The sequence below is a fragment of the Salvia splendens genome, chromosome 6 (genome assembly GCF_004379255.2).
Source record: "Salvia splendens isolate huo1 chromosome 6, SspV2, whole genome shotgun sequence".
Classification (NCBI taxonomy): domain Eukaryota; kingdom Viridiplantae; phylum Streptophyta; class Magnoliopsida; order Lamiales; family Lamiaceae; genus Salvia; species Salvia splendens.
In genome coordinates this window covers 2,920,741-2,934,840 of record NC_056037.1, presented here as the reverse complement: position 1 = coordinate 2,934,840, position 14,100 = coordinate 2,920,741, and the positions used below count along the sequence as shown (strand labels likewise).

General features: G+C 35.4%; 3 protein-coding genes across 4 annotated transcripts; all 3 read left to right on the top strand.

Moving 5' to 3' along the window:
- Positions 1-1,670: 1,670 nt before the first annotated feature.
- On the top strand, positions 1,671-2,006 carry LOC121807926 (protein RALF-like 24). The gene has a single exon (XM_042208257.1). The coding sequence runs from the start codon at positions 1,671-1,673 to the stop codon at positions 2,004-2,006; it is 336 nt and encodes a 111-aa protein (XP_042064191.1).
- A 3,143-nt stretch (positions 2,007-5,149) lies between these two features.
- LOC121808587 (heat stress transcription factor A-5-like) lies at positions 5,150-7,324 on the top strand. Its single transcript, XM_042209150.1, has 2 exons — positions 5,150-5,468; positions 5,957-7,324. Exons 1-2 carry the CDS (start codon positions 5,250-5,252, stop codon positions 7,160-7,162), a joined length of 1,425 nt encoding a protein of 474 aa, XP_042065084.1. The 5' UTR covers positions 5,150-5,249; the 3' UTR covers positions 7,163-7,324.
- Positions 7,325-8,828: 1,504 nt separating this feature from the next.
- Positions 8,829-11,197, top strand: LOC121808597 (histidine protein methyltransferase 1 homolog). 2 transcript variants are annotated; one of them, XM_042209164.1, is made up of 8 exons: positions 8,829-9,021; positions 9,112-9,180; positions 9,395-9,461; positions 9,602-9,702; positions 10,149-10,193; positions 10,281-10,553; positions 10,633-10,735; positions 10,953-11,197. In XM_042209164.1, exons 1-8 carry the CDS (start codon positions 8,875-8,877, stop codon positions 11,033-11,035), a joined length of 888 nt encoding a protein of 295 aa, XP_042065098.1. In that variant the 5' UTR covers positions 8,829-8,874; the 3' UTR covers positions 11,036-11,197. The 2 variants fall into 2 exon arrangements, with proteins under 2 accessions (XP_042065098.1, XP_042065099.1); XM_042209165.1 differs by having other exon boundaries at positions 8,830-9,021; positions 9,118-9,180.
- The last annotated feature ends 2,903 nt before the right edge of the window (positions 11,198-14,100 follow it).

The following is a 14,100-nucleotide window of genomic DNA, read 5'->3' as shown; positions in this document are numbered from 1 at the left end:
TTATTTTGGTCGTGTTACCATGTCTTGCTATTTGAACATCTCCAAAGGGGGGAGATAATGTGTTATAAGTTATAACTATATTTGTTTTCTTTGAACAATTATTCTCTAATGGAAAATGTAAGATATTACTATACCTTTATGTTTTTAATGCTATCTCGTACTATATATTTTTTATTATTTTTGAAAATAATTTAGAGGTACTTTTCTATATGCATTTTTCTTTTGAAATTTGTTACTTTTTAAAGGATATATTTCTCTTTTCAGAGGCGGCAAATGATAGTATCCTTTTTTATATGTCTTATTCTTTGGAGATGGTCTTAGTGGTGAGTACTTTATGATCATCCATCCCATAAATATGATTCATTTCATTCAAATTTATCAATGAACTAATAAAAGAAAAATAAAATGATAAAATAACTACTCTCTCCGTCCATTAAGATATCCACATTTCCTTTTTAGTTTGTCCTATTCGAGATATCTATTTTCTATATTCGGATATAAAACCCTTTCTCCTCTTTTAATAAAATATTCAATCACATTTTAAACTTTACTTTATCACACACAACTACTCTACTTAAAATCCATTGTCATTCAAGAATGTAAGTATAGATTTTAGTTGTGTGGAGTAAATCATACTAGTACTCCTGTAATTAATTAATATTTATAAAATTAAATTAACACATAGTACGGGTACTATAAAATTAATTTAAGAAAAATAAAATAAAATACTACAATATAGTAAATTAAAAGGTTACTATTATAAACTACACCGTGATATTAAATCAAAATTTATTTATAGTTTCAACTTTGATTTGTTGTACATATAATATCTGAAAAAAATATTTAATTATATCCATAATCAATCTGAAGCTATGATAGTTATTGTTCTATGTCAAGATTAGAGAGAATTTTGAATAGCGGATCGGACCATTGGTGGTGTGTATTGTCGCACTAACTTTCAGGTGCGATTCTGTTCACATCGATAGTCCGATTGTTCTCGTCGTCTAGAGATGCCGGCGGTTCATGAACCGGCGGTTACGGTTCAGAACCGCAGGTTCCAGTTTCGGAAATTGTCGAACCAGAACCGAACCACGAGGGTGTTTCACGGTTCCGGTTCCGGTTCCGGTTCCGGTTCCAAAACTGACGGTTACAGTTTCGGTTCGGAACCGTCAGTTTTCCGGCGGTATTTCACAGTTTTTCACGGTTCCGAACCGTCGGTTTCCGGCTAGATTTTACGGTTTTCCGATAGTTTTTCACGGTTTCGGTTTGAAACAGTCCGGAACCGGCGGTTTCGGCACGGTTTCGATTCATATTTGGAACCAGAACCGGCCCGCGATTCAAAATATGGTGGTTCCGGTTCAAGAAAAAAGTCAGGTTTCGGTTCGAATCCGGAACCGGCGGTAACGGTTCCGCGGTTAACCACCGGAACTGAAAACCTTAGGGCATCTCCAACGTATTATCAATAAATAATATTAGGTTTACCGTAATCTAATTGTGGCACAGAGACTTCCAAATGTTTGACAAAAGTCTGCAACCAAAAACACCCTTGTGTTGTGTGGGTCACTCACGCTCAGAGTAGTAGGTGCACACTCATAAATGACCAAAACCAAAGCAATCTCACTCCCCACCATTTTCACCACTGTTAACAAAAAAACCCTCTCAATCACAAAATGCCCAAACCTCAGCCGCATTCCTTTTGCGCCCTTCTCCTGCTGCATTTCCTCCTCTGCTCCTCAATTCCGGATCCAAAATCCGGCGAATTGAGCAAGACCGTTTGCGCGGGGAAGATCGGCGAGTGCGCGGCAGAGGAGGAGGTGATGGATTCAGAGAGCAATCGGAGGGCATTGCTGATGCGGCGGAGATACATCAGCTACGACACTCTGAGAAGAGATATGGTGCCGTGCGATCGGCCCGGAGCTTCGTATTACAACTGCAAGGCCGCCGGCGTCGCTAATTCCTACGGCAGAGGCTGCGAGATCATCACGAGATGCGCCAGGGGAGATTGATTGACCTCGGGGGTTTTTTTTTTTTGCAGAGCTCTGTTTCTGGTAAAAAAATACTTACCGACCCCTTTTTAAAATTTTTATATACTAGTTTTTATTTATGATTACGTTTGTATATTTGATTTTGATGTGATGCAAATCTTGCTTGTTTGTGGGAACATATATAAATGTGATTGGATTTCAGAATTTTGTCAGATGAAAGTTTATTGAAATTCTGTTGAACTCAACTGATTTTTTATACAATGCATGATTGTAGATTGGTTTGATTGAAAGTAAAGATTACATGGCTAATCATTGATGCTAAATGAAGTACTAGTATAAAATAAGTTTTTATCTTTATCTTAATGTTAATATCATGTTTTAATTGTTTTATCATCTGTGCCACAGTTATTACGTTTATATGTTTATACGGAGTAGTATATTTTTTATTTGTCAATTTCATTCTCTCCATCTACTTTTCGTGCACAATAATAATTGGGTGTTTGAAAAAGAAATAAGCCAAAGATACATGAGATAGCCGAAAAAGAAAGGATAGACTGAAAAAGAAAAGATAGACTGATGTTGTTCTCAACATTCTCCACCACGGTTGCCTCCTCCCCCGCTTCTTCCTCTGCCACCGCATCCTTGTCCCACTCCACCACCGCCGCCACTCCTTCACCGCCTTCTTTACAAAATGCATATGCTCACTGAGCACATACACACATATGAGAATCAGTGACGAATCTAGGATTTAGAAACGAAAAGAGTGGACATGACTATTATATTATTCTAGTCTTTAGAGCGACGTCGAGGCAAATAAAGGAGGCGGATATGAAAATTTTATGTCTGGATAAAGGAAAATTAGTCGCACGGAAGGGGCAAGCGAACCCTCCCGACCCCCACTGCTAGCGACAGTCTCAAAAGAAATACCGTGAGACGAAAAAGTGACTGGTTCTTTCATAGACATCAAATAGTGAATTCATATATATGACAGAAAAAATCTAATGTTCAAACCCCAATACATTTCCCCACTTCCATTGAAAAGAACAAAGTCTATTTCAGCAATAATTACATTATTCATACAAAACATTTCATCATCATTCCATACATTATTCATACAAATTATATCATCATTATTCTATAGTATTACAAAAAGTTTGAAATTTGCATAAATATATACTCTCTATCCCATAGGAATATGTCATTTTAGGTTGACACAAGTTTTAATGTGTAATTAGTAAAATATAAAATAAGAGAGAAGAAGGGATAAAGTAGCAGAAATTATGTGGTAGAGGGAGGAAAATAAAGTAAAAGATAATGAGAAAAAATTGCTATAAATTGATACGAACTATTTATATGAGACAAGACAGAAAAAATAGCCTATTTCTATACAACGGAAATTGAAAGAGTAAGTAAAAGTTTCATTCTTGCTTCACTCTACTTAATGCATATCATCAATTATATTTAGATAACGCCAACTTTTTGCCCACATTGAAATATTGTTTCAAATGTTCTTTAGTTATTTTATGTTAGATTGATTTTTCTTTTGCATCGTTTCATGTTTTATAAACATTATATAGGTAAAATGTTAACAACGTTTATACATATATGATGATATAAAATTAAAATATAAATAAACTTTTTGTGTAGTTATATAAACTTTAAAATATTTTATACTAATATAAAATAATAGGAGTAATAAAAATATGAATGAATTAATGGTTGAAAATTGAAGAGTAAAGGCTAAAATTGGTCCTGAACGTATGCCCATTTTACGATTTTGGTCATAGACATTATCTTTTGAATTTTCGCATCCCAAATATTTCAACTCAGATCACAATCGGTCCAAAACTAACTTCTTCGTCAAATTTTAACAATCAATGTTATTAATCTTGATTTTGACCAAATTAAGCCGTTAAGTATGATTACTACCTCCCTAATTATATCACTAATAATTTTTAAATTGAAATCATTTAAAAATACAAAATAAATAAATTTTAAAAAAGAAAATGAATGGAAATGCCCCATTAAGCTACCTCAAATGAGACGAGATCTAGAATGTAGAGGATCGCGTCGGGGAATCTCCGCCGGAGAGGCGATTGTTGCTGAGGTCTAATTCGGTGAGCAACGCGAGGGATTTGAACGATGGCGGCACGCCGCCGCTGAAGCGGTTGGTGTTGAGGCGGCACGCCGCTCTCTTTGAAGTTCAAAGCCCTCCGCCGACGTTCATCGTTTTTCTTCAAAGCCGCTCTCCGATTCTCCGACGAACTTCCTCAACGTGTAGGAGTTATTCGTTTCAATTAGAGTTGATAGTAAGTAGTATTACCACAATTTCTATCCAAATCTCCTTGAATTTCTGTTTCGCACAATTCTGACTCTTCGATCATTTTTTTCTGGATTTCATAAATTATGATTTCATTCTATATGTTGAGTTCAGGATTTTGATTTGATTTGATTTTATCTTATCTTATTCTCTTAGGCCACCATTATGTTTTGGATGCATTCAATTCATATGAGAGAAGAGTTGTGATCATATGATAACCTATATTTATGGTGATAACCTAATAACCCTCATTTTATGGAGGAAAAATATCATTTTATAGAACAGAATATCATTTTATGGATTAAAAGTATCATTTTATGCATGCTGAAAAAATATAATTTTATAGTGTATAAATATCATTTTTAGTAAAAAATGATATTTTTGACCCATAAAATGATAGGTTAGGTTATCACCATAAATATGGTTATCATTCTAACGCACCCCTATGAGAGAATGTGTATATGAGGTCTAAAATCATTTTTAATATTTTTTTATTTGTTTTGTACTTTTAATAGATTTCAATTTTAAAATAATTAGTGATATAATTAGGGAGTTAGTAATCATACTTAACGGCTTAATTTGATCAAAATCAAGATTAATAGCGTTTTTTTTATCAAGATTAATAGCGTTGACCGTTAAAATTTGACGGAAAAGTTAGTTTTGGACAGATTGTGATCCAAGTTGAAATGTTTGAGATGTGAAAATTCAAAAGATAACGTGTAACAAAAATCGTAAAATGAGTCAATGTTCCCGGCCAATTTTTGCCTTTAGTCAAAATTGAAATTACACCACTAATTGGCGTTGGCATCTCAATCGTCTACTTTGATGATTAAAGAATTCTTTATTCCTTTTTGTATATGCGCACAGTTTCTTATAACAACTGCTCCAATTTCCGTTCCTTCAAAAATCCAGTCAACTACACAGTCAATCAGAACTCCCGATAAATGGATGGAGGAGCTTCCGGCGGCGGCGGCGGCCCGGCGCCTTTCCTGCTGAAGACGTATGAGATGGTGGACGACTCGTCCACAGATGCGATTGTATCATGGAGCGGGAGCACGAAGAGCTTCGTCGTCTGGAATCCACCGGAATTCGCCCGCGTCCTCCTCCCTTCCTACTTCAAGCACAACAATTTCTCCAGCTTCATCCGCCAGCTCAACACATACGTATGTTTCTCGATCAATTCAACTGTTGTGGTTCAGTTTTCCCTTTAATTGTTCAATTAGGGTTTCAATTTTTAACGCTTACTGTTTTAGAGATCGAAATTGTGCGAGAATGTATTTCGATGATCATGCTTGTTGGTGGAGATTGAGCTGCGTGTGCCATCGTGTGTGATGAATTAGGATTTGATTGTGATTTGTGGTTGTTGACATCGTTTTTTGAGGCAACTTTTTTTTTTTTGCTGATGAATTAGGATCTATTTCTCGATTTTCTTATGTGTAGTTCTCGTTTCATGGTGTGGCTCTGCTTACGTTTTACTGAAACAATATTTCTCGAAAAACTCTTGTTCGCTTCTCTTTTATCGTCTTGTTTTGGAGAAGTACAGATTTCCGTTTTAGTTCAGAAAGAGAAAAACTGAAGTAGTAGTTAATTTGAACTATATCATTGCATAACTGTGGTTTACTAACGCGTAAAGGGACGTTTTTGGCTATAGGGATTCAGGAAGATTGATCCGGAGAGATGGGAGTTTGCTAATGATGAATTTGTGAAGGATCAGAAGCATCTTCTTAAGAATATTCATCGTAGAAAGCCTATTCACAGCCACAGTCAGCCTCAGGGTCCGGTTGATCCTGAAAGAGCGACATACGAGGAAGAAATTGATAAGTTGTCTCGTGAGAAGGCTGCTCTCGAAGGCAATTTGGTGGGATTCAAGGAGGAGCAGTCTGCAGCTAAGGGACAATTGGAAGACTTAACGAAGCGTATAGGTAGTATGGAGCAGAGACAGGAAAAACTACTAAGCTACCTGAATAAGTCAGCTCAAAATCCTCAGTTTGTTGAGCGCCTTGCTCAGAAGCTCGAATCAATGGATTTTTCAGCGTATAATAAGAAGAGGAGACTCCCGCAGGCAGATGGTGTCCAGTTGATTCAGGAGACTGTTTCGGTTGAAAATCATAGCAGCTGCAGGCCCGAGGTTGACTGTACAGAACAAGACCTAGAATTCTGCAATAAGCTCAGGCTGGAGTTATCTACAACTCTTTCCGATGTCAACTTGCTTTCACATAGCACACAGAGCTCGGACGAAGACGAAATAAGCCCTCAAGGCAGAATTGAGGAATGGCCAAGAGACGTCCATATGAGAACAGCAAGTTTTATATGCCCCCCTGAAACGTTGGAGCTATCAGATACTGGTGCTTCTTCAGATTTACAGATGGATACATCTTTGCCGTGCCTGAAACTGCACTCCTTGCATAATAGCCTGACTTCAAACAATGAAGGTGATGATCACCTCTCCTGCCTGCTGAACCTCTCTCTTGCTTCGTCTACTCTGGAGCTCAACAAGAGCCAGAACTCCACGGTGATGCCTCAATCAAGTTCAGATATGTGTACCTCATCACTGCCTAACAGTGACATTATTGATACTGGCCATCACTGCCTAACAGTGACAGCTGATAGAATTCGCCGGGATGAGGATTTTGATTTGTCTTCCTCACCCGATGCTGCCAAGCAAGCACCTGCAATGGAGCAGAAACGGGTGAATGATGTCTTCTGGGAACAGTTCTTGACTGAAAGACCCGGCTGCTCGGATGCTGAAGAGGCCAGCTCTTGTTTAAGGGCGAATCCTTACGACGAACAGGAAGAGAAGAAACCAGTGACAGGAGTGGCAAGAAACACTGAAGGTATAGAACATCTTACACTGTAGGTAAACTTTATTGCTATGTTGTACTATCACTTTATGGAACCTGATGTTTGTTTTGTGTGATTTTTATCTGTCTTAAATGATCATCTGCTCATGATGTGTAAACCCTGAAATCTGGCTAGTGGTTTTTATAAGAAGGAATTCTCCATTTAATTTTTGTGATTATGAATAAGGCGTATGAACGATCGAACATTTGATTCCTATTTCATTCCATCGTGGAGTACTCAATTGTGTTAGTTCGATTTTAAGAAAGCAACGACTTTAATCAAGAAAAGTAAATTAGGTGAACTTGAAAATCTAGCAATCAGCTTTTTGTCCACCAAAAATATCAGTACAAATACTGGTATAGTCCTGGGAAAAAATACCAATGCTGTTTGAACCGGGCAAATTTTTTTTTTTTATTGAAATTGTACCCAAATACAATTTATAAGTAACTGAACTCAACTATTTTCTGCTGTTCAGTATCGAAATAGCAAGATGTTGAAAAGAAAAGTGTGGAAATAATCGAATGGAGAAGAAATGTCAAAATAAGTGTAACGGGGGCAAGAAAAAAAGGCAATGCTATCAAAACTAACTACTATGATGATAGTTTTTCTGCACAAAAATTGTTTATTTTAGTACTTATATAAAATGTCAATCTGCACTACTCCTTTTAAAAATGGCACAAATTATCAAAAAAACATCAAATTTGGGATTAAAAACTTACAAAAATAGCTTATTGTAATTTTATCAATTTTCTCAGTTAAACTATAATTTAGCATTTGAGAAAATTATTTACTCCCTCCGTCCCACCATAAGTGATGGAGTTTTTTTGGCACGGGATTTGAGAAAATGATATACTATATTGAATTAAAGTGAAGAGAATAAAGCATGAGAGAGGAAAAAAGTACTCCCTCCGTTTCTTCATAGTTGAGTCATTTTTCCATTTCGGGAAGTTTCTTCATAGTTGAGTCATTTCCATTTATAGTAATTATTTTTTCCATTTCGGAAAGTTTCTTCATAGTTGAGTCATTTCCATTTATAGTAATTACTTTACTCTCTCTTACTTTACTCTCTCTTACTTTTTTCTCTCTACTTTATTCACTTTCTACTTTATTCTCTCCACATTTTTCTCTCTCTTACTTATTTTATCTATTTATTTAACACACTCAACATCTCTTTCTTAAACTCCGTGCCGAAAAGTTTCGCCTCAACTATGGTGAAATGGAGGGAGTAAGAGATAAAGAGAATAAAGTGAGAGAGAAGAAATAAAAGTAAGAGAGATGGAAAAAAGAAAGAGTGAATTGAAGTTTTGTTTTTTTGTTAAAAAAGAAATTGATCACTTGTGGTGGGACAATCCAAAATGGAAAGTTGATCACTTGTGGTGGGATGAAGGTAGTATTATACCATGACAAAACGAAATTACAATGTGGTGAAACCGTTCGGCTTCTTAAACGACATATTATAATACACCTTGTCAGTCAAGTTAATAAATTTAGACACGAAGCACATTAAATTTTTTTGATATTGGACCATTTGAGAAAATATTAAAGTGACGATATAATCCTGTTTTTTAAAAAAATTATCTAATTATTAAATCTAGTTGATCAAGTGGATTGAAGCTGAATTGGAAAGCCCAATTGATGAAGGCCCATTTCTTTAATTTCTAACTTATCAAAGTTGCAATTGAAACCTTAAAAGTAAAAACTACAACTCTGAAGCTCGACTGAACAACAATGGCGTCGGACAAATCAAACGATGCACCTAAAGAAGCAATCTTTCGTCTCTTCGGCGACAACCCCACTTCTGGATTAGGTTTCCTAGACTTCCCAGAAAAGCCTCTCCCTCCCCCGCCGCCTTGCCTTGAAGTTCTCCTCTCAGAGGTACTCTTTTTCTACAGACACACATTTGTTTTTGAACAAAAAGATACAATAAATTGCTTGATTAATAATCAACTATGTACGAAATCAAAGCTGCAGGTTTCAGCAGATGCGAAGTGCTCTATGGAGCCTGTGGATGTTGCTGGGCTTACGCTACTTAAGGTGAGTGACAATTCTCTCCAATATATTTATTTGATTGTAAACATCGGAACTCAAATATTTTTTGGAATCCGTGACTTTGTTTTTTTTTTTTATAACAATTTTGGTCTTGTTTTTCTTCCTTTTCTTTTAGGAGATTGTGGCTTAATTAATTGTTGGAATGGAATGACTTCATTGAATAGTATTGATTGAACTGAACTGGATGATGTTCTTGCAGGGGAGGGTAAGCACTGAGGAGGTGTTTGCCTTGTCCAACTCAGATTTAGTGCCTGGTAAATATGAAGGTCGGTATTGTTTCAAGATTGTTTTTTTATATGCATACCGATGAGTATGTCTATCATTCTTTACATATTTAGAGTTGTGCTCTCTGCCCATTCATTTGTATGTGCTTTCGGAGTGATCAATGCTTTGTGGATGGGTGCAGGAGGGTTAAAACTATGGGAGGGGTCGCTAGATTTAATTGCAGCACTTAACTCAGAGATGGGGAATGGGAGGCTGTCTTTCACCGGGAAGCGAGTTCTTGAGGTGGGACTTTAATGCTAAGGTGATTCGACAAACTTTAGTATGCATACTTGTGCTGTAACGAGGCCCTCTGGCTCTTAGTCATTGTTTATGATGGAGCTACTATTTTTCAAGAAAGGTTCAAGGATTATAATGCTTTGTTTCCAAAGGAGATGTCCATCATCAATTGGATATAGGAGAATAAATTTTGAGATTTTCATGAACTTCTTAGTGTAATATCTAGTTCCTGACTTCCTATCTTATATACCTTCTCTATTTTTTTAGTCTTTGGATGATACGGGTAAAAGATTAATAGACTGAAAAGTTTTGAGCAGACTTCGATGCATTGGTTTCTTCTTGTTAAAAACTGGAATTTGATAAATGACTGAAGTAGGCTATGTGATGGCTGACTCATTATGGTAACTCTGTGTCTGACCTCCCTTTCATGCTTACTTTGTTTCATCTATCAGCTTGGATGCGGCCATGGACTTCCTGGTATATTTGCTTGCCTAAAGGTAAGTAAAGGTGCAGTGACATTTTGATTGTAATCAACTTTGCTTCATCTATCAGTGAGTTCGTGACCATTGCTTTCACTGCATTAGGCGGCAGCTGCTGTGCATTTCCAGGACTTCAATGCAGAAGTCCTCCGGTGCCTCACCATTCCCAATGTTACTGCTAATATGGAAGAGAATCCTCAGTATTTGTCTGGTGAAGTAAAGGAAGGCCGCATCAGCACTGAGACTCGGTTCTTCTCCGGCGACTGGGGTGAAGTGCACTCGATTCTGGATCAGGGAACTGGTTATGATGTCATACTTATGGCAGAGACAGTTTACTCGATTCCTGCACTGCCAAATCTGTACAAACTTATCAAGAAGGTTTAATTTAGTTTCTTTAATCTCTCCTTTTCTATTCAATCACTTCTCTCTCTGAGCACCTTTCATTTCCTTTCACCAGTGCCTGAGTAGTCCCCATGGAATTGTCTACATGGCAGCAAAGAAATATTATTTTGGGGTTGGCGGAGGATCAAGGCGCTTTCTCTCTCTCGTTGAAAAGGATGGTGAGCAATTCTAAGACATCAGTGCACTGTGTTTATTTTGCTTCATATCAAAGAAAAATAATGATTTTCTTTGTTGATGGTCAAGATTTTCTTTCCCCCCTAAAAATATGAAAAGAAAAACACTACCATGATTGTTAAGAATTCTGGTTTCATTTGGAGCACAAATAGTAAATGTAAACTCTCGACCGTGTGAATGTACTAATACGAACGTCTCCAGGTCTTCTTTCCTCTTCTCTGGTTGCTGAGGTTGCAGATGGTTCATCCAATGTTCGAGAGGTCTGGAAGCTTCATCTCAAATGAGCTCACAGCACCGAGCAGCGTATATTTCATTTCGAAGAATGGACATCAGATAATTATTGCAGCCTCATTTGTGACTTCTGCAAGTTTTAACTATTGTATTTCCTGTTTTAATATCTTCATGGAAACTGTTTTCTATAGTTATTCATGCCCTAATTATGTTAATCCGATTGACCGATTCCATACGCAGTTTTTTCCTCTGATTTATACTACAACAAAGAAATGAAGTCCTGCATTTTATGAGCTAACAATCCATTAATGTCACATAGATTATTGCAGAAGCTTTTCTGTATTGCAGGTGTGAACCATTGAACAGCAAATACAAGTGAAACAAAAAAAAACATGAGAGGCCGGGCTGAGAAGAATCACGCGTCATCCCTGCATCGGTAGTATCTGGAGCATCCCCTGTGGTAAGGATTGGATGGCTCGGGGATGCAGCCGCTGCCTCTGGAGTAAGGCTGGCCTGCTGCTCCACCGTTGCATACAGGCTGGTCGGGCTTGAGAGCGCCCGGTGAGATGTATCTCTTTTGTTCAAGAAACCTCCTGCTGATGTCTGATTCCATCAGCATCTCCAAGTCGCTGTTGCATTCGGCTATCGAGCCTGTGCATGGCGATGGAGAGGGTGCCGTTGCATTGAGGGAGGCGGCGTTGATTGGAGGTGTGAGGAGGGTAAGGAGTGTGAAGAAGAAGAGATGGAGAAGAAAATTAGTGTGTTTCGTTTCCATTGATTTTGCTTTGAGCAGCACTGAAATTGATCAAAGATTATAAAGTTGGAAGATAGTGGAAGATGCACTAAGAGCAGGGTGCTGCACTTCACCTAAACTGGAACTGTTGCTTAATATTTTATTTGGAAAATATCAGAAAATGTCACCATGTTTTGTAACTTTTTATTCAATAATATCATGTTTTTCTAATGTCTACATGGCTTTTTGAATGTGATGTCGAATGTCTATTCTAGTTGATTTTGGTAATGGTAGTATTAAAAAATAAATTATGAGAGAAAATCGAGAGAGATTATTAATTTTGGACAAACGAAACAAATAATGAAATGAATCATTTAACTTTAGACATCACTGAATACAAAAAAAAGAATACGAATTAATTAACGAAATTTAGAAAGTGAAACATTTTATAATTAATAAAAATTGAAAACTTGATTAAGAGTTTAAAAAATAGAGGTGTTTTGTGGTGGATAGCATCATAGCTTAGCCACCACACCTCCATCATTGCTGCCCACTTTATTTCTTTTATACACATTCTTCTTATTTCTACACGATAAAATGGCTATAATTAGATACTGTATTAAATTTTAAGCCATGTGGCTCAAAATTAAACTTGTGATAAATTAATAACTCTATATCCTATCTGTTATCCTAAAATCAAGAACAAGACTAGCTATATAAATAATATTTGATTTTTTTTTATTTGGAAAAACAAATCTTATCTACTAGTATTTCACAATTAATTCAACTAATAATACTATAGTTATGAAATCATTTATGTATTATTCTTTTAAAATAAATTAGTCATACTAAATTTTTACTTTTCCGATCTTTTTTTGTAATTTAATAAATGTCAAATACAATTCGAACACGGAAACCGTTAATATTAGTCACACACTTTTATCAATTAGGATGTGAATAAAATATTCAATTTATAAAATACTGATATAAGTATATCATTATGTACTCGTCGTGTGGAGATGTAAAGTTATTTTGTTTGCATATTCATATCCTCAAAGCTTTATAATAAACAATTACTTATAAAGTGTATTTCTTGGGAGCTCATTCACATGGGAAACACATAAGCCTTCAAAATGAATTAACAAAAAGTATATATGGTGTAATATTTTAAATTATCACTGATTGATTAAATTATTTGATTTTGGTGTGTGTGTGTGTGTGTGACGAAGGAATGATAAACTTGAGGAAATTGATCGATCTACGAATATTTGCCAAGTTATATAGATAAGGATGGTGATTGGATGTTTGGTAGTGAGTAAGTATTTATCTCACGCCATTTATCTTTTTTTTTTCTCACTATATATGCGGCTATGCCCATTTTTAATAGATATATTAATCCTAAATAAAGTTTTGAAATATGTATTGTCCAAATTTTAATAATTATTTGAATTATTTCTGAGGTTTTTTAAGTTACCAATGTCTTACTAATCTATTTAATTTGTGTACCGTTACTTTAACAATCGCTTTCACATCGTTAATTTCTAAAAGAAGAAATAAAAAAATATTGCTAGTAATATTTTTGCATATAAACTTATTTACGGAGAAAATAATATGACATCTACATGTCATGATTCCAATATTGGACTGAAATTCTGATTATAGAGTCGATATAAGTGGTAAAGTTTATAATAAAGTTAAAAAGTCGAAACAATGAGATAAAATTGATACAGTTATTAAAAGTTAGTATAAATTTAACGAATTTAAAAAATCCGGATATAATTGATGAAACCATTAAAAGTTGTGATTATATCAATATTTTGGATGAGTTTGTCATAGAAAAATATTATGCTACACATGTGAACATTATTGAGCACTATTCTGGTTTAGTTTATTATCTATTTAATTTGGTTCTAAATTTCTACTAATACTTTAAAATTATAATGTTATTATTCTACAAACTACATAAAATTCAATCAATTTTTCTCTATAAACTTTCAAAATTGAATGAGAAAAAAATGAAACTTTGATTGCTATGTTGATTGTGATCAACAACGTCAATTATCATAAAAATCAAACTAGCATAGTTGATTCCGAAATACCATAGTTGCAGGAATAAAAATCAAACTACTCCCTTCGCCCCATTAATTAACACTATTTTTCTTCTTTATCCGTCTTATATTAATTGACAATCTTTACTTTTTTATTAATGAAATTCACATTTAATATTTTATTATAAAATTAATATTTAAAAGTAGAATTCATATTCTATTGACCTTTTCTAATAATAGGATAGAGTGAGTATCTCTTTCCAAAATTACCTATTGCACCTAGACACATTTTCTCTTGGGATGACAAATTTGTATGGAGACAAAGCAAGCCTATACT